Source organism: Oncorhynchus mykiss, chromosome 2 (genome assembly GCF_057628025.1).
Source record: "Oncorhynchus mykiss isolate SJ-2025 chromosome 2, ASM5762802v1, whole genome shotgun sequence".
Classification (NCBI taxonomy): Eukaryota; Metazoa; Chordata; class Actinopteri; order Salmoniformes; family Salmonidae; genus Oncorhynchus; species Oncorhynchus mykiss.
Window position 1 is genome coordinate 76,199,258 of NC_143023.1, and position 24,969 is coordinate 76,224,226.

Below are 24,969 nucleotides of genomic sequence, written 5' to 3' on the forward strand. Positions count from 1 at the left end.
TCATGTTATGTAAACTGTATGAAGTGTCGTACCGTCACAGGTCCTGCAGCACTCCTGCTGTATGGGGTGTGAGCAGTGAGCGAGGGGGCAGGGCTTGCGCTGACATCGAGACGTCCCATTGGTGCAGAGGCATGATCGACAGGGGTCAGTGGGGTCGTAGAAACGCTCAGTGTGTCTGTAGGGCCGACCCTCATACACACAGTCAGCAGGGGGGACTGCACAGACACATAGAATAATTTATGACACCAAATAATACATTTACTTTTAATTTCAATTAGTCAATCTTTGTCCCTGGCTGTAGTTGCGTACCTGGGCATTGGGGGCAGCATTCTCCAGGCAGCAGGTTGGGGATGGAGCACGCCAGCGGTGGACACCTCCTCATCAAGCACTGGACGTTACCATTCTACAACACACACAAGGTATGGGCCTAACAGGTTCATGGTTGTAGGCATATGGGATTGTCACTCAAACCTTGAGCTACAGTAGGATGGTCATTTTAGAATGGGCAAAACACGGGATTACAGCTAACCCTCAACATTGGCGCTCATGTGTGTGTTCTTACGATACAGTGGCAGGTCCTGCAGTTGTCAGTGGGATGGAGGAACTCTTGTCCGTTGGGGTACTCTTTCCCAGCGTAGCTACACCCTGCAAAAAGGTGTTCATTACTTAGACATGGTTTGACACTATACATGTGTGTGTGTGTGTGTGTGTGTGTGTGTGTGTGTGTGTGTGTGTGTGTGTGTGTGTGTGTGTGTGTGTGTGTACCGTTACAGTTGTTCTGGCAGCAGGTCCCTGGGAGGGGGGTGGTGCAGTGAGGCCGGGGGCATTCTGATGCGTGGCAGTCAACCCTCCCTGACACACAGACACACTCCTCACACACACTCACCGGGCTGGGGAACACCTCGCCGTCCACAAACACACGGTTCTCAAAGGAACAGTCTGGAACAAACACACAGGCAAAAATACACTTAGAAAACACAGGTTTTGCATTTACAAGGTTAATATATATGTGTGTTAATATATGTGTGTGTGTTTTAGGCGAAGAGTACCTGAGCATTTAGGGCAGCACTCTCCGTGCGGTGTGTGTGTGTTGGAACAGTTCAGGGGGGGACAGGCTCTCCTCACACACTGCACCGTACCCTCCTGGGGAGTGGGGGGTAGGACCATGTTATGCAATTTTATATTGCAGTATGTTATATGTGTGTGTGTATGTTTGGCTGTGTGTGTGTCCTCTCACCAGACAGGTGCAGGTATGACAGGGTTGGTCGGGGTGTGTAAAGGTTTGTCTGTTGCTATAGATACGCTGATCGAAGGTACAGCGCTCACACTCTGCACAGCACAAACCTAGAGAGAAAGGAAAAAGAGAATGGAATGAGAATGGAAAAGAAAGATAGCCATTTCAAATAAATACCCTCAGACAGACATGCACACTCACACTGTCTTACCGGTGGTCTTCGTGGGGTGTGTGCAGGCAGTGGGGGGACAGTGGGTGTGTGTACACACCACTTCTCCGTTTAGACAGGTACAGTTGGTGCAGCCCTTGACCTGCCACTGAGAACCCTCCTCATACTTCAACCCCTCCAACACACACACTATAGAAAAAGAGAGAGAGACAGAGACAGAGAGGGGGGGGGGGGGGTGTAGGATTGATTATGTAAAGATATATTCCTGTCTTTATCTCTGTATGTATAGGATGTTATCATTGTTGCAAAATAATATGTGGTACCTTTGCAGATGGGGCAGCAGAACTGGGGGTTATTGATGGGGTTGGAACATTGGACCGGAGGACACCTCTCCTCTTGGCACCTTACATTTCCATCCTGATACATACACACACACACACACACACACACTCAGCACTTCTGTATTGTTTGTTAGGATGTGCATCAATGTGTGTATGTCTATCTATGTGTGTGAGTTCAGACCCACCTTGCAGCTGCACTGGACACAGGGTCCACTTCCAGCTGGGTTAAAAACATTACCATTAACGTAGACTCTCCTCTCGTATTCACACTCTGCAGAGACAGACACACACACAGAGGTGGGATGGATAGATAGTGGTGAAGGTTAGAAGTTAGAGTGTAAAGACTGCGGCAGGCTGAACTCACGATCACAGGTGGGACAGCACTGTCCTCTAGGCGTCGCAGGGTGGCTACAACGCAGAGGTGGACATGATGCATCCATACGCTCACATGACACCTCTCCATCCTATTGGTAAGAGAGATACACATCACATGACAACTTTCCAGCCTATAGGAGAGAGAGAAACGCATCAAATGACACCTCAACAGCCTATTCATAGACTTCCAATATGTCACTTTTTTGTTGTGGCCATACTGATTCCCGACTTGAACACGTCCACACACATAGTCAGTACTCACAGAGCAATGGCAGCGGAGACAGGGATCTGTCCTGGAGGGGAACATCAACACCTGAGAGTCATACTCACACTGCTCACACCTAGGACACACACACACAGGCGAAAGATGATGCTTATTTAACTACATGTGCTACTACAGCTATGATACTGGTGGTTTTATGTGTGTGTTACCGTGGGCAACAGTCTCCGGGGCGACGGACAGAGTTGGGGCAGGAAACCGCAGGGCAGGGTCTAGGCGAGCAGAGGACATCTCCATTCTGAGGAGAGAGAGGAGAAACACACACACACACGTCAGGGTCTGTTTTAGACACATACTGTATGCACAAATATTTGACATACAGAGACACAGAGCTCTCTCCGAGTCTTACCATACACACACACTCCTGACAGCGGTCTACACTAGGGACCTGGGCTCCATTCAGGATGTCCTGGCCGTTCATTCCGCAACCTGAAACACACATAATCACACACTGTCACTGTATACTCAATTCTACGCACACACACACAGACACGCACACGCAGACACACAGAGACAGACACACGCACGCACACGCAGACAGGGTGTCTCACCATGGCAGACTGGGCAGCAGGTATTGGGTGGTGGGGAGGAAGGGTTCCGACATGGAGGGCTACACCTCTCTGTCTCACATTTAACAACACCCTCCTGGCAAAAGTTAAAGGTCAGGAAATTAATCTACAGTAAAAGTAAATTCCTGTCAGCACATGAAGCCATCTCTAGTGGATTATGAGAAATAGAAAGAACAAAAGAGAGAGAGAAAAAAGGAGAAAGAAAGGAAGCAAGTGAGAGAGAGACTCACCAGACAGTAACAGAGACTACAGGGGTTTTCTGATGGTCTCCATTTAGCTCTGTGGTGGTAATGGATGCCTGTATGGATACAACCTACAGACACCCATCACAAATAAATGCATATGTCAGTAATAAGAACACATGATTGCTTCTGTCAGAGTATGAATTATACAAACCTCTACAGCGAGGGCAGCACTCTCCATGAAGTGTCTCCTGTTCAGAGCAGTCAAGGGGGGGGCAGGAAGGTGGGGAACACACCATACTACCCTCCTAGCACAACCCACAGAAAGAAAGAGCAAAGAATCATAATTCAGTCAATGTATGTAAGTGTTGAAGTGTATGTTGGTACGTAGTGTATGTGTCAGTGTATGGCAGACATATTCACCTTGCAGGTGCAGGTCTGGCAGCCATCGATGGTGTTTACAGAGGAATTATAGGCACGACCGTCCAACTTACACCCTACAGACAGAATGAGAGAGAGGTTAGGGAGGTGTGTATGTTTGTTCTGTGTACTCGTATCTGTCAATGTCCGCATGCTAGCAAGTATGTGTGTGTATATGTTGGACGTGTTTAAGGTATACTGGGGTAGTGGGCTGTGGAGGGGGGGGGGGGGGGGGGTGAGTGTCTAGTTGTCAGCAGTATGCACTCATCTGACAAACAATCAGACCTAAGAATAAATAATACCCTGGTAATTGGAATGTGTGTTTCTGTGTGATATCCCTCCCTCCAACTCACTCTCCCTCTCTCCTTCTCTCTCCCTCTAACTCTCTCTCCGTCTCTCTCCAGAACATCTGGCTTTCCTCTTTAGTAATGACACAACAGCATGCTGCTCATATAACACACACACATACACACATGCGCACAAACACACACACACGCACACACGCACACATGCGCACAAACACACACACACACACCCACAGAGAGAGATGTTTTACAGCTGTAACCATAAACAGAGGTGCCTGCGGTGGTACAGAGTTAGAGACTGCCCCGGTGAGTACATTAACACACAATTGACTTGTCAGAGCAACAGTTTGTGTGTGTGTGTGTGTGTGTGTGTGTGTCTGTGTGTGAGGCTGCCCACCAATGCCAGGAAGCATTTCCGCCACTCATCCGAGCATGCAGGCCAATGCAGAAAGATCAAAGAGTGTATGAGTGCGTGTTTGTGTGTGTGTGTGTATGTGTGTGTGTGTGTGTGTGTGTGTGTGTGTGTGTGTGTGTGTGTCAGCTGGATGCCATCAGAAACAATTAAGAGAGATGGGCAGAAAAGAAAGATGGACATAAAAAAACAAGAGGAGACAAAGACAGTAGACAGAGAGAATGGGGAAAGAGAAAGAAAAACTGATTAAGACAGAAGATAAGAGAGAGTGGTAGGAATGAGAGAGTGTGAGGGATGGAGAGAGAAATTAAGAGAAGACGGAGAGAGAGAGGGGGAGAGGGGGGAGAGAGAGAGAGAGAGAGAGAGAGAGAGAGAGAGAGAGAGAGAGGGAGAACGAGACAGAGAGAGAGAGAGAGAGAGAGAGAGAGAGAGAAAGAGAGAGAGAGAGAGAGATTGAAGGCATAATATCATGTTTACAGTACATTCCAACAGGGTCGTTTCTATAGGGAACATGACAGAACAGAGACCCATTCGACATATACCGGCCTACTGTGTGTATATGTGTGTGTGGAGATGGAACTTGCTTTAAAAATAAGTAACCTTTTCATTTCTATAGGGAACATGACAGAACAAAGACACATTTTACAAATGCCAGGGTGTGTGTGTGTGTGTGTGGTGAATATCATGTGGTGGGTAAACAGCTTAATAGATGAAGAGTAAAAGCAGCAACAAAGAACACTAGAAACATTCACTCCCTTTATCTAATACAGTGTGGTACATTGATTACACCTCCTAATGTCTAAATATCTCCTACTTCAGTTAAATATTCAAAGGAAGTGCTACAGGGTGTGCAGACTTTCATTCCAACCCATCATCAAAGTGTATTCCAGAAAGAGAAAAGTGTCCTATCTCCAGAATTGGTAACCAGCCTTGGTAATGAAAGCTCTGATGTCGAACTGCATACGTTTTTCATGATAAAAAAGCATTTTCTAGTCATCTTCCACTACGCTGAATGACATGGGCGCCGGTCAGCACTGGTTACCAGCCCTGGCAGATGACGTACGCTCCGGTGGTTGGGTCAAGCCACTCAGTAAAGCAGGAGCCACAGTTCCGCAAACGACACTCAGCCATCGGGTTACCAAGACAACGGGCTTCACGGCAGAGGTCAGGGCAGGTCATGGGGGCAGAGCCAAGAGGACAACCGGAAAACCAGTGTAGTTCAAAACAAAACCTACAACATACACACAAACCAATGAGAAGATACAATAACAACTTCTACTCTAAAGAGATATATTCACGACTCACTGGCTACTGTTTACACCCCCTCTCTAATTGACCGATGGTTACCTGCTGTCTGGGGTGATTGGCAGCCAAATGCCCCGTCCCCTCTGTGACATCACCTTGTGGGTGTAGTAGTCATCAGAATGCTTCTGTCCCGCCCACTCCCGCTCCAGCTGACCAATCAGGGCTTGGCTCTCCTCTTGATCCAGAGCCATCCAATCCTGCAAAGGCCAGTGCTGAGGCAGGGCTGTGATTGGAGAGCAGGTTCTTGTAATGTGGTTAAGAGTGTGTTGATTGGTTGAAATTAGCTGCTGTTGGGTGTGGTAATAGAACCGTAGGTAGTGCGGTCCGTTGTAGAACCAGTTACAGCTGTCCTTATCGTAACCGTCTGGTCGAAATCCAAATGCATCAAAACCACCCCGGTCCAAACCAAAGGGGTCGAAACCATAAACATTGTAGCCACTGTCGCTAAAGAGCTCTGACATAACCTTCTCTCTTTCTCTCTCCTCCTCCTCTTTACTCTCCTCTCTCACCTCACTCTCCTTCTCTTTCTCCCCTTGAGTCTCCTCTTCTCTCTCCTCCCCCCTCATAAACAATCCATCCCAGCGCATCCCGAACCATGTAACATTGTGGCGGTTAAACCCATAGCGGTTGTATCCAGAAATGTCATAGCCCTCTCTGTCGATGTGGTCACGGTCCAAACCATCCTTACTGTAACCAAGCAGGTCCCAGCCCATGCGGTTGAAACCTTGTCTGTCATATCCATTGCGATTGTAACCACTGTGGTCAAAGCCATCATAGCTTTGTGCATTGTAATCATAGGTGCTGTGTTTATGGTTGTTTTGTGTATCTTGTCTCTTTCTGTGATAGCTGGCAGTGTCTTTCGCTCCTCTGTGGCGGCCCTTCCCTCTTTCGGCAAGGAGTGATGATGTCACATTGCAGGGAGCTCCGAGGGTTATGGGTACATACACCACACACAGTTGTTCCCGTGAAGACATCACATCATCAGGAGCAATGCCGAACGGCTTCATCTTGACGAGACGCTGCCTCACCGGGTACTTGGTGTGTAGGTGAGTGTGCCCATGAGCTTCTTCATGAGTGTGCACGTCTCTGTGCCTGTCCTGCCAGTGTGTCCAGAGCTTGTCGATGAAAGCGGCGTGTGAGAGGTAGAGGGGGTCATAGGCGGCCAGAGGAGAAGCCATGTGGCCCCCCACCCAGAGCCTAAATAGCCCAGACAGCCCCTGCAGAGCCTGGGAGAACAACAGGAAGTTTCCCTGGGACAGTAGCCTCTGGACGCTCACCGCGTCAGGCACAGACACCTGCTGAGACCAAGGGACAACGTCAGAGGAAAACATGACAGACAAATAAAGATCACTTTATTGACCTTTAGCAATGACATACAGTAATCATTTCATAGTGTATACAGCTTCAAAACATGAGGAAAATTGTAAAATCATGAGGCTAACCGAGGTGTTGAAGCTCCGTCGTAGACAGGGGGACCAGTGAAACCGTGCAGACAAGCCCTGGAAGGAGTGGTGGGGGACACAGCCTGAGACATAGTTGCTCTCTTGCTCTCCATCCCCCTCACTCACTCTATCCCTCTCTTCATCCCTTTCCCTCTCGCCATTCCTCTCTCTCTCTCCGTCCCCTCCAAACATCTCGGGCTGCCAGACAGCTGAGGTCAAAAGATCACCAGAGTCGACCGTCCACTCGAAGTACGGAACACCCAGTTGGCATGACGACACAGCCTGGAGCTCCTGCTCCACCACCCGCAGGAAGTAGCGCTGCCAGGGCAGGAAGTAGGTGTGGTCACCAGCCTGAGGGGAGAACTCAGCTCTCAGCTTGGTGAAACCATCCCATACACCTACACAAAATCCAACATGAAAACAAGACTGATACAAGGTATAATAGAGAACAAATGTCAGTTAGCTATACACTTGGGTAGTAAAGAGTTAGCTGTACATGAGTACCTGGCTAATAGAGTTAGCTGTAAAGGTGTATCTAGCTAGTAGAGTAAGCTGTACAGAGTACCTAGCTAGTAGAGTTAGCTGTACAAGTGTACCTAGCTAGTAGAGTTAGCTGTACAAGTGTACCTAGCTAGTAGAGTTAGCTGTACAAGTGTACCTAGCTTGTAGAGTTAGCTATACATGTGTATCTAGCTACTAGATTAAGCTGTCAGGTGTACCTGGTTCTTAGAGTTAGCATTAGCTGTAAAGGTATACCAGGCTAGTAGGGTGTTAGCTATACATGTGTACCTAGCTAGTAGGGAGTTTGCTATACAGATGTGCCTAGCTAGCTAGGGAGTTAGCTATACAGGTGTACCAGGGTTTCCGTTAGGGACATTTCACTGGCAGCATTTTAAGTTAAAGCTGTAAACGGATAATAGAGTAGTAGGGAGTTAGATATATAAGGTGTACCTCGCTAGTAGGGAGTTAGCTATACAGGTGTCTCTAGCTAGCTAGGGAGTTAGCTGTACAGGTGTAGCTAGCTAGCTAGGGAGTTAGCTGTATAGGTGTATCTAGCTAGGGAGTTAGCTGTACAAGTGTATCTAGCTAGCTAGGGAGTTAGCTGTACAGGTGTATCTAGCTAGCTAGGGAGTTAGCTATACAGGTGTATCTAGCTAGCTAGGGAGTTAGCTGTACAGGTGTATCTAGCTAGCTAGGGAGTTAGCTGTACAGGTGTATCTAGCTAGCTAGGGAGTTAGCTGTACAGGTGTATCTAGCTAGCTAGGGAGTTAGCTGTACAAGTGTATCTAGCTAGCTAGGGAGTTAGCTGTACAGGTGTGTCTAGCTAGCTAGGGAGTTAGCTGTACAGGTATCCAGGGTTTCCGTTACGAAGATGTGGCGCCGGACATTTGACCGTCAGTCTTTTAATTTAACGGACATTTGACACATTAACCTGATTAGGGCGTCCACCCAAGATGCTTAGAATGACAGAAATCACCTTCATGTTTATTCATCTTAACAGAATATGCAACTAGAAGATGCAACGGCGGTGTCCGAATTCGCGTGCGCACTTTGAAGATGTTAGAATAACTGCCACATTTACTTTTCCTCAGCCATCAAGATGGGTAACGAACAGCAAAATCACTAGCCTATGTCAATCTAATATCCCCCATAGGAGAAAAGTGTACCTATTCTATTGGTCAGCTTGTTGTTCTGTGTAAGAAAAAATAGCCTATTCCAAACAGACTCTGGGACAGTTGTGGGACGATAGATCCCAAAATTATGCAACCAGTAGGCCTAGACTACATGAAAAGAAAACTTGAAAAAGCAATGAGGCTGATGCAACAGATCAGATCGTTTAGCTTAAAATGTTGACAAACTATTATTTCTTCATATTTTAAGTGCAGCAACGCACACAAGGCAGTACGTTTACACGCATTATTCTACAATGTAGAAAATAGTAAAAATAAAGAAAAACCCTGGAATGAGTAGGTGTGTCCAAACTTTTGACTGGTAGGTATTGTATATACAGTTGAAGTCGGAAGTTTACATTCACTTAGGTTGGAGTCATTAAAACTCAGTTTTCAACCACTCCACAAATTTGTTGTTAACAAACTACAGTTCTGGCAAGTCAGTTAGGACATCAACTTTGTGCATGACACATGTACTTTTTCCAACAATTGTTTACAGACAGATTATTTCACTGTATCACAATGCCAGTGAGTCAGAAGTTTACATACACTAAATTGACTGTGCCTTTAAACAGCTTGGAAAATTCCAGAAAATTATGTCATGGCTTTAGAAGCTTCTGAGGCTAATTGACACAATTTGAGTCAATTGGAGGTGTGGATGTATTTCAAGGCCTACCTTCAAACTCAGTGCCTCTTTGCTTGACATCATGGGAAAATCAAAAGAAATCAGCCAAGACCTCAGAAAACAAATTGTAGACCTCCACAAGTCTGGTTCATCCTTGGGAGCAATTTTCAAACGCATGAAGGTACCACGTTCATCTGTACAAACAATAGTACGCAAGTATAAACACAATGGGACCACGCAGCCGTCATACTGCTCAGGAAGGAGACACGTTCTGTCTCCTAGAGATTAACGTACTTTGGTGCGAAAAGTGCAAATCAATACCAGAACAACAACAAAGGACCATGTGAAGATTCTGGAGGAAACAGGTACAAAAGTATCTATACCCACAGTAAAACGAGTCCTATATCGACATCACCTGAAAGCAAGGAAGAAGCCACTGCTCCAAAACTGCCATAAAAAAAGCCAGACTACGGTTTGCAACTGCACATGGGGACAAAGATCGTACTTTTTGGAGAAATGTCCTCTTGTCTGATGAAACAAAAATAGAACTGTTTGGCCATAATGACCATCGTTGTGTTTGGAGGAAAAAAGGGGGAGGCCTGCAAGCTGTGGAACACCATCCCAACCGTGAAGCACTGGGGTGGCAGCATCATGTTGTGGGGGTGCTTTGCTGCAGGAGGGACTGGTGCACTTCACAAAATAGATGGGATCACGAGGGAGGAAAAGTACGTGGATATATTGAAGCAACATCTCAGGACATCAGTCAGGAAGTTAAAGCTTGGTCACAAATGGGTCTTCCAAATAGATAATGACCCAAAGCATTCTTCCAAAGTTGTGGCAAAATGGCTTAAGGACAACAAAGTCAAGGTATTGGAGTGGCCATCACAAAGCCCTGACCTCAATCCTATAGAAAATTTGTGGGCAGAACTGAAAAAGCCTGTGCGAGCAAGGAGGCCTACACACCTGACTCAGTTACACCAGCTCTGTCAGGAGGAATGGGACAAAATTCACCCAACGTATTGTGGGAAGCTTGTGGAAGGCTTTCCGAAATGTTTGACTCAAGTTAAACAATTTAAAGGCAATGCTACCGAATACTAATTGAGAATGGGAATGTGATGAAAGAAATAAAATCTGAAATAAGTAATTCTCTCTACTATTATTCTGACATTTCACATTCTTAAAATAAAGTGGTGATCCTAACTGACCTAAATGTCAGGAATTGTGAAAAACTGAGTTTAAATGTGTTTGGCTAAGGTGTATGTAAACTTCCGACTTCAACTGTATATATATATATTATTATATATATATTTAAGTATATTTTCCGTTATTATTTTCCCAGAACCCTACCACCCCTCCCCTAATTGGAGTAAACTAATGGACAACAACACTTAGGCTTTTACTTCCAGCTTCTACTATACATACTATGTACATTTTACAGACACAATGTAGTTTACAATATTCATCTTTTGTTTGTTTTGAATCTCATTCTTCAGCTAGCCTCAACCCCTCCCATCTATCTCTGTTGTTTCACAAAAGTTCTGAACCTACAGTATATACATTTTACAGACACAGTATATTTTACATTAGTTACCTTGTTGTTTTTAGTCGCAAAAGTTCTTTGCATAATGCAATTAGCGGGAACACACTGTTGTCAAAAGCTCGCTGCACATGCGAGAGGTTTTATGTGAGAGAGATGAAAATATCTGTTCGAAATTTAGAAAGAGGGGAGATCTAAAGATGCAACAACTAGCATGGATTGCTAATATGACTAGGATCGTGCCTATGGCTACTGGACAATGAAAGAAAGTTGATTTGAAAACCAATAGAACATGAGACAAATAAGCTCTGGTGTCAATAGCATATGGAAGTATTTTTTTAAGGTCAGATTTTACTTTGAAGCAAAGCAAGACATGCCTCATAATATTCATTAAAATGTTCAGGTTTCAAACAATTAAGTATATGTGTTCAAAATGCATACTGCCTCCAGCTCATTGTAAGTTGGTGTGTGACGTGATGAAGCCTGCCTACCGTTGCCTATGCACTTGAATAGCGAATTGGAAATGTGCTTCAATTATCAGTTGAGAAATTTAAATAGCAGCGCTTTTTAATCGTGGCCATCAAAACAGTTTTTAACATACGATTGAATTTATAATTGTTGCGCAATGATTGGGCTTATAAAACAATGTTTCACTCTTGCAGTAACAAATTCGCTTTTTGAGGAGCTGTAGCAGCAGCTCGCACTGTCTGACAGAATAGGCTCTGTAGCTGTATGCTGTGCATGTGTGATAAACATAACGACTAACAAAAATACACAAGCACCAATTTAATTCCACGAAATTATGTAAATTAACCTATAGACTGATAAGCATGACCAGTTAAATGTATTTCCATCGACTGGTATTTCCATCAATGATTAGGCTAAAAAAGTATTATTTAGTAATGCAACATTTTCTTTCTCCCGGCCAATTGACCGGCGGCAGTTTTATTTAATCGGCTTTTCATTATTTTTTTTGGGGGGGGGCAAAAGACGGCTATTACTAGCTAACGGAAATCCTGAGGTGTTGGGACAGTGAATTTTTGTAGTTGGCTCTGTACTCCAGCACTTTGGATTTGAAATTATACAACGACTAAGAGGTTAAAGTGCAGACTGACAGCTTTAGTTTGAAGGTATTTTCAACCATATCGGTTGAACCGTTTAGAAAAACTTTTAGACCAAAAGTATTAGCACAAATTAATTTACATGTGTATTAAAGAAGTAAAAAGTTAATTATTTGGTCCCATTTTCATAGCACGCAAAGCCACATCAAGCTTGTGACTCTACAAATTTGTTGGATCCATTTGCTTTTTGTTTTGGTCATGTTTCAGATTATTTTGTGCCCTATAGAAGTGAATGATAAATGGTATTGTGTCATTTTGGAGTAACTTTTATTGTAAATAACAATAGAATATGTTTCTAAACACTTCTACATTAATGTGGATGGTACCATGATTACGGATAATCCTACATTAATCGTGGATAATGATGAGTGACGAAGTTAGACACACAAATATCATACTCCCACAAAAATGCTAACCTCCCCTGTTACATGACACTCATCATGACACAAAAAGTGCAGTAATTTCTACACGGTGTACCGACATGGATGAAAATACCCCTCAAATTAAAACTGACAGTCTGCACTTTAACCTCATAGTCATTGTATCACTTCAAATCCAAAGTGATGGAGTACAGAGCCAAAACAACAACAGTTGTGTACCTAGCTAGTTGAGAGTTAGCTGTACACAGGTGTACCTAGCTAGTTGAGAGTTAGTTGTACACAGGTGTACCTAGCTGGTTGGGAGTTAGTTGTACACAGGTGTACCTAGCTGGTTGGGAGTTAGTTGTACACAGGTGTACCTAGCTGGTTGGGAGTTAGCTGTACACAGGTGTACCTAGCTAGTTGAGAGTTAGTTGTACACAGGTGTACCTAGCTAGTTGGGAGTTAGTTGTACACAGGTGTACCTAGCTAGTTGAGAGTTAGTTGTACACAGGTGTACCTAGCTGGTTGGGAGTTAGTTGTACACAGGTGTACCTAGCTAGTTGGGAGTTAGTTGTACACAGGTGTACCTAGCTAGTTGGGAGTTAGTTGTACACAGGTGTACCTAGCTAGTTGAGAGTTAGCTGTACACAGGTGTACCTAGCTAGTTGAGAGTTAGCTGTACACAGGTGTACCTAGCTGGTTGGGAGTTAGTTGTACACAGGTGTACCTAGCTGGTTGGGAGTTAGTTGTACACAGGTGTACCTAGCTGGTTGGGAGTTAGCTGTACACAGGTGTACCTAGCTAGTTGGGAGTTAGTTGTACACAGGTGTACCTAGCTAGTTGGGAGTTAGTTGTACACAGGTGTACCTAGCTGGTTGGGAGTTAGTTGTACACAGGTGTACCTAGCTAGTTGGGAGTTAGCTGTACACAGGTGTACCTAGCTGGTTGGGAGTTAGCTGTACACAGGTGTACCTAGCTGGTTGGGAGTTAGCTGTACACAGGTGTACCTAGCTGGTTGGGAGTTAGTTGTACACAGGTGTACCTAGCTGGTTGGGAGTTAGCTGTACACAGTTGTACCTAGCTAGTTGGGAGTTAGTTGTACACAGGTGTACCTAGCTGGTTGGGAGTTAGTTGTACACAGGTGTACCTAGCTGGTTGGGAGTTAGTTGTACACAGGTGTACCTAGCTGGTTGGGAGTTAGTTGTGCACAGGTGTACCTAGCTGGTTGGGAGTTAGTTGTACACAGGTGTACCTAGCTGGTTGGGAGTTAGTTGTACACAGGTGTACCTAGCTGGTTGGGAGTTAGCTGTACGCAGGTGTACCTAGCTGGTTGGGAGTTAGCTGTACACAGGTGTACCTAGCTGGTTGGGAGTTAGCTGTACGCAGGTGTACCTAGCTGGTTGGGAGTTAGCTGTACACAGGTGTACCTTGCTAGTTGGGAGTTAGCTGTACACAGGTGCAACTATCTAGTTGGGAGTTAGCTGTACACAGGTGTACCTGGCTGTGCGTAGAGCCTCCTGATGGCTCGTTGGTACTGGCGTCTCTCTTTCAGGGTCAGATCTCGTATCTCCTTCCGCTGTGTCAGTTGACTACACCCACACTGCACCGCTCCGCTTTGATCACACAAACACTCTTCACAGCCATGCCTGAACCTCTCCCCGTAGCTCCGAGGCAGGCTATGGTAGAGGCAGCCACAGGCGTGGACGCAACCCACCTCAGAGCAGCGCTGGCCGGGGGAGAAACTCACAGCCTCTCCCTCTCCCTGCAGGTCCCTGACCCTGGCCTGACAGGCTGACACAGACAGGTACTCACAGCTGTAGATGAAATCAGCATCTGTCCCGTCAAACCCACGAGCATTTTTCTCTCTCCCTCTCTCCTCCTTTCTTTCTCTCTGCTGGTCTGGCCTGGTCAGGTTGAACCACTGGTAACCAAAGTGATCAGATCCGTCCTCCTCCAATGTCCTCTTGTCAGTTATTTCTCCAAACCATGCCTCTTCCTCCTTTTGGCCCCTTCCACTCTGCTCCTGGTTGGAGGTTGTGTTGTATCCATGGCGACCGTTGCCCTGGCTGTCGTAGCCAATGAGAGGGCTCGGTTTGGGCAGGCGGAAGCAGCAGGCTCCCATCATGCACTGCTCTTGGCAGGCCTCGAGGGAGAGGAAGTTGTTGTTGCTGTTTCCTGTGCAGAACAGGAAGTGGTCACAGCGGCCATGGGCGGGGCTGAAGGACCAGCGACGCTGAGGCAAACTCTGACCTCTACAGCTGCCCTCTGGACGGGGCTGCCAGCATGCCTACACACACACACACACACACACACACACACACACACACACACACACACACACACACACACACACACACACACACAGCGCCTTTAACCCTCCCTAACTCAGTGCAGCATTCTCCATCAAACATCAGGACAATGCTAGTCTAATGTTAGGCATTAAGTACTACAAAGCAGTGCGAGTTTCCAGAAAACCTCGTAGATAAAGTGGAGTTTTTCTCTCAACAACCTAGCCGCACCAGGCCTGAGAGAGTAACAATTGAGAAATGTATTTTTGACAATGAATGAAGCACTTTGTTTAAAAGACGATTTGTACTTGATCCAGCAATGCGGTCAGGAGGTTTCCGTACGGCGGGTGTGATTGCAATTGCTAAGCCTCAAGAGGATTACAGAGGCCAAATCGAGCTCCATACGGTGACACCGTGCACCTCCCAAATTTAGCAACAATGCGGAGGGCCCTGCATAGCTCCGTATAGTGCCGTATTGAAATGATTGGTTGATGGTTGGTGGGGGTGGTACATCCTGTATAAACACAAACTAACTTCCTTGACAACTTCCTTGACAACAAACATGGATAACTTTTATGAAAGGCTATCAGAACCACAGGAGGTTAGTGGCACCTTAATTGGGAGAACAGGCCCCTGGTAATGGCTGGAGTGGAATCAGTGGAATTGTATCAAACACATGGTTTCCATGTCTTTAATGCCATTCCATTCACACTGTTCCAGACATTATTATGAGCCGTCCTCCTCTCACCACTGTTAAGAACAAGTTCACAAATAAAATACATCTTTATGATACCTCGTGTAGGAATTTAAAAGACACCAACATGAGTTTGAACGCCTGGAAAGAGATCGGGCGAGATAATGGGGATAGATGCGGTAAAGAGGTCAATGGAGAGCAGATAGTGGGGGATAGAAGGATGCTGGATTGGCACACATTCAACAAATCTGATCTAACAAAGTGGATATTTGTCAAATCCGTCATGATTGATATATTGTAACAGGCCCAGTATATGGTTACCAAAATCCCATTTGGATATATTTGGCTGTTTTCACTGCATAACATTTAGAAGTTGTCCCTTTTCAGGTTTGTAAAAAGTGGTGGTGGCAGTCAAAGTCGGTTTTAACAGTAATGCAGTTGATTGATAACGATGACATGAACATGTGTTGGGGTTTACATACAATCAAGCATTATACTCTGATTGTTACCTCAACATAGTGTGAAATACACATATAAACAATAGCCTAAATCTATGCTATTTTTTGCTGGGGGGCAATTGTGAGATTCGGGATGGAGATGCAGGTGGGAAAACTGTGCAGCCTTTAACCCTCATGCTATCTTGGCTGAGCTCCTATGTCAAGTGCTGGGAAACGGACTCCAACATCTCAGAAGAGGTCATGTTTTGTCTTTTCGTTTAGGCAGTTGCTCGTAATTAGCTGGATGGCTAAAGAGATTATATCTGAATCACTACGAGTGGTGTGTTGCAGACCAATTTATTGGATGCGTATGACAGCTCCCCGAAGTGCAAGAAGTATGAATGTTCTGACTTCTGCAGAGGCCGCATTGCTGTAAATGCTATGTGGCCACTGCAGATCTCGGATTGACCATAAATCGACTTTCAGAGTAATTTGGGTCTCAGTCCTTGAGAGAAAAGTACAACTTTAGCTATGAAGGCTTTGGGAAACTCAACCCAGATTGTTTACCAACACAGCACTACCCCACAGCAGACCACTACACGCTATTTACATCTTAGGAAAAATCTACAAAACTAACTACTCAGCATGCAAATCTACAGCAAAGCAAAACTCTAGAAAACACAGCTCTGCAGCTCACACGCAACTCTACAACACAACTCTACAGCAGTGGTTTTTAACTTGTGGTATGCGGAGGTACTGTAGGTGGGCCTCAATTGTTTTAATTTGTTTTTCTTCCAAAAATAATAACTTCGGTCGCCAGCTGTACGACAGATTGGTGCGGCTGGCTTCCGGGTTAAGCAAGCAGTCTGTCAAGAAGCAGGGTGGCTTAGTGGGGTCATGTTTAATCTGTTACATTCGCTGTAAAAATGTACTCTAAATTTGACCGCTAAGATATTTTATGTTAAATAAAAATTGCGACTGTTAATGGTGGTCCTCAAGAGCTTTTGACAGTGATTTCCCCGGAAAGGAAAAAGTCGTGAATCGCTGCTCTACAGTACTCACACACATCTCTAGAAAACACACAGCTCTGCAGGACACAAGAAAACTCTACAACACACAACTCTAGAAAACACAAAACTCTATAAAGTGGTGTCCAAACCTGTCAGAGTTCTGACCCACCTCAAGCCTGTCAAATGTTCTGCTGACCTGTCAGATAAACCAAGCAGCCACAAGGATCACACCAACACACTACACTAGTATGGTCAAGTTTTGTCTAGTCTAATACACTAATCTATAATAGTTTAAATGTCTATTCTATGTGGTAGTACCTGTGTTAGCTGTGTTTCACAGTATGTCCCGGTGGTATAGGGGGGGCAGAGGCAGCGGAACCCAGCAAGGTCAGAGGTCAAAGAGACACACACACCCCCATTACGACACGGGCGGGATTCTGGGGGGGCAGCAATGTATGCCTCTGTTTGTTTCACACATTGGATGCTTGTGTGGGTGAGTGTTGTTTGTGTCTTGTGCATGTGTGTGTGTGTGTGCAGTGTTTACCCATATTCATAAAACGTTGCCGCCACTCCCAAAAATCTGATACTTAAACCAGATATACGGTACAGTGCCTTAGGAAAGTATTCAGACCGCTTGACCTTTTCCACATTATGTTAGGTTACAGCCTTAATCTAAAATTGATTAAATCATTTTTTCCCCTCTTCAATCCAAACACAATACCCCATAATGACAAAGCAAAAACGTTTTTTTTTTATACATTTTTGCTAATTTATAAATAAAAATAAAACTGAAATATCACCATTTACATAAGTATTCAGACCTTTTACTCAGTACTTTGCTTAAGCACCTTTGGCAGCTATTACAGCCTAGAGTCTTCTTGGATATGATGTTTTTACAAGCTTGGCACACCTGTATTTGGAGAGTTTCTCCCATTCTTCTCTGTAGATCCTCTCAAGCTCTGTCAGGTTGGATGGGGAGCATTGCTGCACAGCTATTTTCAGGTCTCTCCAGAGATGTTTGATCGGGTTCAAGTCCGAGCTCTCGCTGGGATACTCAAGGACATTCAGAGACTTGTTCCGAAGCCACTCCTGCGTTGTCTTGGCTGTGTGCTTAGGGTCGTTGTCCTGTTGGAAAGTGAACCTTCACCCCAGTCTAAGGTTCTGAGCGCTCTGGTGCAGGTTTTCATCAAGGATCTCTCTGTACTTTTCTCCTTTAATGTTTGCCTCTGACTAGTACCAGTCCCTGCCACTGAAAAACATATCCACAGAGAGATGCTGACGCCATCATGCTTCCCAGTAGGGATGGTGCCAGGTTTCCTCCAGACGTGACGCTTGGCATTCAGGCCACAGAGTTCTATCTTGGTTTCATCAGACCAGAGAATTTTGTTTCTTATGTTTGAGAGTATTTAGGTGCCTTTTGGGCCTTTTACTGAGGAGTGGCTTCTGTCTGGCCACTCTAACATAAAGGCCTGATTGGTGGAGTGCTGCAGAGATGTTTGTCCTTCTGGAATGTTCTCCCACAGAGGAACTCTAAAGCTCTGACAGAGTGACCATTGGGTTCTTGGTCACCTCCCTGACCAAGTCCTTTCTCCCCCGATTGCTCCAGCTTTAGGAAGAGTGTTGATGGTTCCAAACTTCTTCGATTTAAGAATGATGGAAGCCACTGTGTTCTTGGGAACCTTGGAAAATGTGTTGGTACCCTTTCCCAAATCTGCGCCTCGACACAATACTGTCTCTGAGCTCTACGGACCTTCCTTTGACTTCATAGCTTGGTTTTTGCTCTGACATGCACTTTCCAAGTCATCTCTAATCAATTGAATTTACAACAGGTGGACTGCAATCAACATCTCAAGAATGATCAATGGAAACAGGATGCACCTGCGCCCAATTTCATGTCTCATAAAAAAGGTTCTGAATACTTATGTAAATAAGCTATTTCAGTTTTTATGTTTTTGCCTTTGTCATTATGGGGTATTGTATGTAGATTGCTGAGGACCATTTTATTTTCTATATAATAATATAATATATAATAAGTCTGACACGTAACAAAGTGTGGAAAAAGTCAATGGGTCTGAATACTTTCTGAAGGAACTGTGAAGTATATAATGGAGCTACATATTTTAAATAGGATCATCTTTGAGACCTAACAATCACCAAAATAAAAACAAACCAAAAATGTCCTGGCATGGGGCCCCCATTGATTTTGTTATATGTTTGAGTGACTCAGATAACATAAGAACACGTCAAAATCCACACGGTGATTGAATCAACGTTGATTCCACATAATTTTAATGAAATGACATTGAACCAATGTGGAAATACATTGAATTGATGTCTGTGCCCAGTGTGAAACCATGGCAAAATGTGTAGAATTGCAAGAAATTTGCTTTAAAACAGCATTTTTTTCATCTTAGCCCCATGAAAAATGTGTAGAATTGCAAGAAACTAGCATTAAAACTGTGAAAATGTATCTCTGCCCCATGGCTAAATGTGTATATTCCCCACCACCCGCACTTACTTTGCCACTGCTGCTGAAACAAATCTTAGTGTGAAACACTTGTATGCCTGTGTTTGTGTGTGTGCAGTACGGTACCGACCGTCAGTAGGAGCAGAGCAGGTGACCTGTCCAGAGGTGCAGGTACAGAATGTGTTCCGGTGCGTCTCCCAGCGATGCCCCTCCTCCACCTGTCTCCCCTCCCACACACACCCACGCCTCACACACTCACACCCCTCCAGATACTGCACACGCGCCTGCAGGTCCACATTCTACACACACACACAGAGACACACACACAGAAATACATAGTCAATAGTCAGTCTTGCGTGAATAAGGATGAGTATACCTCAATTGCCCATTGAAATCTTTAAAAAAACATCACATTATATAATACATGACTTTGCTGTGGCTACCTGGGCCTTGACCATGTCCAGCATGCGCTCCAGGCCCTCTAGCCTCTCCTCCAACCCCCTCAGCCAGTCCTCGCCCTGGGACTGAGACACAGGTTTCACCCCATGGGGTGCTGGAGGACCCAGAAGCACCCCACCCCTCTGGGGCTGGTCACCCTGGGGATGATGGGGGTGGAGAGAGGGGTTATGTGGCTGGTAGTTGGCTATATCCTGCTGAGGTTCCAGCCCAGGTCCACTGTCAACCCTGTCTACTGGAGCAGAGTTATTGAGCTGGGCATGGGGAGGGCCATGCAGAGAATCTGAGAAAGAGGGGAAGGGTGAGGGGAGAAGAACAGAGAAAGAGAGTGAGTGAGGGGGGATGAGGGGAAAGGGGAGCGAGAGTGAAAGAGGGAGAGGAGGAAGCCAGTAATCAGTTGATCTAATACAAAAACAGTAGTTAATCCGTCTGAAAATGTGAATTAACAGTTAGACTCTAAACTTAGAACTCATTAATAAACAACCTATAGGAAGTAGCCGGGGGACCACGGATAATATCTACACTAGTCCCCAGAGCCCACAGCGCACACACACGCACGAGCATCTACAAGAGGACACACACACACGAGCACACATGCCCGCATATGTTTTACTATCCTTGTGGAGACCTAACATTTATTTACATTCAAAATACTATTTTCCATAACCCTAACTCCTAACCCTAATTATAACCCTAACTCTAATTGTAACCCTAAACCTAACCCCTAAGCCTAAAATATCCTTTGTCCTTGTGGGAACCTGGTAAATGTCCCACGAGGGAGAATTTTCCTTGTTTTACTATTCTTGTGGGGACTTTTGGGGTTTTCCACAAGGATAGTAATACAAGCCCCCCCCCCCCCACACACACACACACACGTCTTTCTGTGATTGGGTGGTCTGGCCTCAGGGTGGTCCTGTCAGAGTGAGATCAGAGAGGACTAGAGGTCAAAGAGGTCAAAATTCATGACCCTGTTCCAGCCAATCATAATGGCTGGATTATTATATGACAGGGAGTGTGAGGAGCTGAAGGAGGGCTAATACTACAGTAATAGATTAGTACACTCAGTTCCTCATTCGTAGAGAATGACATGGACTTGTCTTAATGGCAAAGTAGCCATAAAACCAATAGCCAGGTTAAAAAACCTGTACCTGTAATGTTGTCACATTGCCACGGACGCCTCTGATACGCTCTGGTAGAGATCTCAGCTATCTGCACATAACCCTACAGAGAGACAGTGATGGAGCAATAGAAGGGGGGAGAGAGAGGGAGAGAGAGAAAGAGAAACAGTTATCGAGTGCATACTTGCATGTGTGTAAATATATGTGTGCAAGTGTGTTTACTCACAGTGAACTTGCTCTCCATGTCACCCTGTGTGCTGGCCAGTGTGATGACTAGGTCTGGGGGCAGCTGTAGTTTGACTCTCTCCTCTTTGTCTCTCTGTATAACCACTGCCTCTCTACAGTCTACAAACAGAGACACACGGCCAGCCTCCAGGGCCAGGGCCAACCGCACCCAGCCTCCCCCAGAGAAGGGACTTCCTCCTGGGAACAGGACACTGGCAAGTCCCTGGCCTTCCAAGCCAGCCTGGTGGTCCAGACGCAGAGATTTGGAGCGGGTAGAGGAGTAGAGTTGGAGGAGGGGCGAGGAAGAGGAAGAGGAGGAGAAAGAGAGCAGAGTGCCACTGGAGTCTGCACCCTGACGTGCCATCAGGTGAATTCCCAGACTGCCTTGCAGTGAGGAAACAAGGTAGTGGGAGTATTGTTCGGGAAGGGTCAGGTGAGGTGAGCGGGGGCGGGGGCGGAGTTTGTAGGCCTGGGTTCCAGGCCACTCCCCCTGGACTTTGGATACACCCTTTAAGGGGCGGGACATGTTGAGAGCCTCCAGTAGGTTGATCACTGAGGGACAGACAAGACAATGAATGAGAATTGACAGAAAGATCAACAAGCGAGCCAATCAAAATATACACAAACACAAACATATATACACACACACACACACACACACACTGTCAGGTTGGCTAATACACACTCATGCATCATAACAAGTCTGATACGACATGATAAACAGATTTCTGGGTCTGAAAGAGACAGAGCCACCAGAAAACATGTGGCGAGACAGATTTTGCCCTTGTACTTTTCAATCTGGTGGGGTACCTCCACACCAATTTCAAAGCAGCATCCCCGAATGCGTTTATCAGACATTAATTAGTTCACATCATAGAAAAACGTTTTGCAATGGAAAAGAAAGAAGTTAACCCCCACGCTCGTTGCGACAGGTGGATTCACAATGGTCTCCTAGCTACACCCTATACAGAGCCTCATCAACTACGCCTTTAAACAGCTGTTTGTTTGCACCAGCACCTCGTTGTTTAACTCTGCACTTGGTTTCTTTCTTCGATCACGCTCCTCTCCGGTCTGTGGAATCAGCTGTGTGTTATCTAGTGGAAGAAACCCTCCTATCCTGCATGCCTGGTTGCCTGCCTTATGAGAGAGCAAACACACATTTTCATGGAAAATTGCAGTTAATAAAAGCAGTTTAATCATCCTCTAAAACTAGCTAGAATGGTCCAGTCTATAGCTAGCTAACACAACTACTAACGTTAGCTTTAGAGGAGCCTAGCTAGATAGCTAGCTAGCTAACATTAGCAGCTAGATTGATACAATCATGCAGCCAGCTGCTAATGTTAATAATTTAGACTCACTGAATAAATGTGTTTGGCACAGGATAAAGAAGATGAAATGATCTGCTGCTGCTACCCAAGGCCAAGGGATACTGAAGTTCCTGAAAAGGTTAGTCAGCCAGTTTGTTAGTCCAGTAATGTTTGTTGGTATATTATTTTATTTTCACTACTTGTCTTTTTTTTTTTCAATTTTACAAATGTTTGTGGTGCAAATTTCACTGTCTTAAAAGTAAAAAACGTAAAACTTCCGCCACAGAGCAGTCTACACAGACAATATAAACGCATTTGTCCAACCATAACAGATTGATGGCTAATGCAGAAAGAGATCATTTATTTTCTAGCACCACCATAACTTTCCCATATATAGAGAGACAGCCATAATGGTGTCAGTCTTTGATCTTCTTGGCCTTCCTGTGACACCAGGTGTTGTAGATGTCATGGAGGGCAAGCCGTGTGCCCCTAATGATGTTGTGGGCTGACCACACCACCCTCTGGAGTGCCCTGTAGTTGTTTATGTGAAGGGACCATTAGGTCATCAGTTATGTGCAAGCAGAGGAACATAAAGCTTTTGACCGTTTCCACTGTGGCACGTCGTTGAGGATGCGGGGGTGCTCTCTCTCTCTCTGCTGTGTCCTGTAGTCCACGATCAGCTCCTTTATTTTGTTAACGTTGAGGTAGAGGTTATTTTCCTGGCACCACTCCACCATGGCTCTCACCTCCTCCCTGTAGGCTGTCTCGTCATTGTTGATAATCAGGCCTACTACTGCTGGGTCATCTGCAAACTTGATGATTGAGTTGGAGACGTGCGTGGCCACGCAGTTATGGATGAACAGGGAGCACAGGAGTGGGCTGAGTACGCACCCCTGTGGGGCACCCGTGTTGAGCATGAGCGTGGTGCAGGTGTTGTTGACCACCTTCACCACTTGGGGTCAGCCCATCAGGATGTTCAGGGCCTAGTTGCACAGGGAGGGGTTATGACCTAGGGCCAAGCTTAGTGATGAACACTACATAGGTATTTGTCTTGTCCAGGTGGGATAGGGCAGTGTGCAGTGCAATGACGATTGCTTCATCCTTGGATCTGTTGGGGTGGTATGCGAATTGTAGTGGGTCTAGGTTGTTGGCTAAGGTGGAGGTGGGTGGGTCCTTAAATATCCTCTCAACGCACATCATGATGACAGATGTGAGTCCTACATGTTTTTTTTTAGATAGTCATTTAGTTCAGTTACCTTAGCTTTCTTGTGTACAGGAACAATGTAGGACATCTTGAAGGAAGTGGGGACAACAGACTGATTAAATATATGGATTTGACAGGCAATCAGTTCCTACAGTGAGCGCCAGGGAATAAACTTCTGGTGGGCCAAATCAGAGAGGAAGAGGTGAAGCGAGAGAGATAACTGGGTCCAAAATCTGTCTACTCCAGCTGTTGGCATTTTATTAATTATTTTCTTTCACCAAGCGAGGAGTTTTTTTGTGATGGTCAATGAGTGTCGAATTTGGTTAACAAAATATGGAATGGCTTATTTGCTATGTGTAATCAAGAGAACCATTGCACTCTCCCAGAAGCTTGAGTGGTGTGTAAATACTGCAAATTCAGACAAAGGAAGTGGCGGAAGTGGCGAACTGGGGAAACCTAGTCAGTTGTACAACGGAATGCCTTCAACTGAAATGTATCTTCCGAATTTAACCCAACCCCTCTGAAGCAGAGAGGTGCTTTTGGAAAGGAACTTTTGACGATACAACTTTGACTATACAAAGAATATATCACATAATCGGCTGCCATAATCGACATCCACGTATTCGGCGCCTGGGGAACAGTGGGTTAACTGCCTAGCTCAGGTGCAGAACGACCTTGTCAGCTCAGGGATTCGATCCAGCAACCTTTCGGTTACTGGCCCAATGCTCTAACCACTTAATGGGTTCGCAATCAAAAAGATGTTGCATAAAGCTTACTTCATTATTCAATGTTTTTAACTATTTTCCCCGCATCAGGGATAGCATTCTCAGACGTTTCGGCTTTACAGCCTTCTTCAGTGTGTGCCTTATTGCTATGCATGCCTTATTTGATCGAATGTAAGTTTTGTAATGTTTAGATTGTTAAGAGTATACTGATATAAATAGGACACACTGGCTAAAATGGTCCCACCTGATCTAGCCTCCTCCTGACTGCCTTCCATTTATTAAGAAATTTATTTTCATTGTTAGAGTGGCCACTAGAGTATCTGGTCAATATAATGGATAATCTGCGGCCAAATGGAGACCAGGACAACAACACAAGGTTAGTGGTTTTATGACTTGCACATACTGTGTGTAGTGTTACATGTAACCCTGCCTTGTTACAGAGTCCACTGTGTAAAGTGTTACATGTAACCCTTTCTCACATAAAGCTTACATAATGAATAATTCCAGAAAAGCACCGTGATCAGATGAACAAAAAATATGTATTCTGACATAAAATTCAATGACGTTTCTGCATTGAAACCTGTCTGTCTTTTTTATTTTTCAAATCTACTGCTTAACATTGTGTGTATGTATAGAGTTAAAGTGACATTATAACCATTATTTGCATAACATTCAGCCCTGCTAAGTAG

General features: G+C 45.1%; 2 protein-coding genes across 2 annotated transcripts in view; both read right to left on the minus strand.

Moving 5' to 3' along the window:
* kcp (kielin cysteine rich BMP regulator) overlaps positions 1-24,969 on the minus strand; it is a 44,306-nt gene that overhangs the window by 18,248 nt on the left and 1,089 nt on the right. The window contains exons 2-22 of the mRNA XM_036955850.2: positions 21,046-21,596; positions 20,850-20,922; positions 19,689-19,984; positions 19,376-19,544; positions 3,574-3,647; positions 3,365-3,458; positions 3,199-3,281; positions 2,951-3,044; positions 2,749-2,828; positions 2,552-2,637; positions 2,382-2,460; positions 2,109-2,208; positions 1,930-2,015; positions 1,727-1,820; positions 1,446-1,592; positions 1,238-1,344; positions 1,050-1,143; positions 766-939; positions 563-645; positions 310-403; positions 33-215 (exon numbers count right to left, since the gene is read on the minus strand). Coding sequence (XP_036811745.2) covers positions 33-215; positions 310-403; positions 563-645; positions 766-939; positions 1,050-1,143; positions 1,238-1,344; positions 1,446-1,592; positions 1,727-1,820; positions 1,930-2,015; positions 2,109-2,208; positions 2,382-2,460; positions 2,552-2,637; positions 2,749-2,828; positions 2,951-3,044; positions 3,199-3,281; positions 3,365-3,458; positions 3,574-3,647; positions 19,376-19,544; positions 19,689-19,984; positions 20,850-20,922; positions 21,046-21,596 — 2,841 coding nt within the window. The remainder of the gene's footprint in view (positions 1-32; positions 216-309; positions 404-562; positions 646-765; positions 940-1,049; positions 1,144-1,237; positions 1,345-1,445; positions 1,593-1,726; positions 1,821-1,929; positions 2,016-2,108; positions 2,209-2,381; positions 2,461-2,551; positions 2,638-2,748; positions 2,829-2,950; positions 3,045-3,198; positions 3,282-3,364; positions 3,459-3,573; positions 3,648-19,375; positions 19,545-19,688; positions 19,985-20,849; positions 20,923-21,045; positions 21,597-24,969) is intronic.
* LOC110496468 (uncharacterized) lies at positions 5,031-14,586 on the minus strand. Its single transcript, XM_090208178.1, has 4 exons — positions 13,847-14,586; positions 7,035-7,432; positions 5,635-6,887; positions 5,031-5,518 (listed from the first exon to the last, which is right to left on the minus strand). The coding sequence occupies exons 1-4, from the start codon at positions 14,472-14,474 to the stop codon at positions 5,326-5,328; spliced, it is 2,472 nt and encodes an 823-aa protein (XP_090064304.1). The 5' UTR covers positions 14,475-14,586; the 3' UTR covers positions 5,031-5,325.

Excerpts from the sequence above, each read along its gene's own strand:
- LOC110496468 (XM_090208178.1), bottom strand. The coding sequence starts at position 14,474 with ATGATGGGAGCCTGCTGCTTCCGCCTGCCCAAACCGAGCCCTCTCATT. Across the intron at positions 7,433-13,846 it reads GAGGCTCTACGCACAGCCAG|GTGTATGGGATGGTTTCACC; the intron begins GTACACCTGTGT and ends GATTTTGTGTAG. Across the intron at positions 5,519-5,634 it reads CCAATCACCCCAGACAGCAG|GTTTTGTTTTGAACTACACT; the intron begins GTAACCATCGGT and ends TGTATGTTGTAG.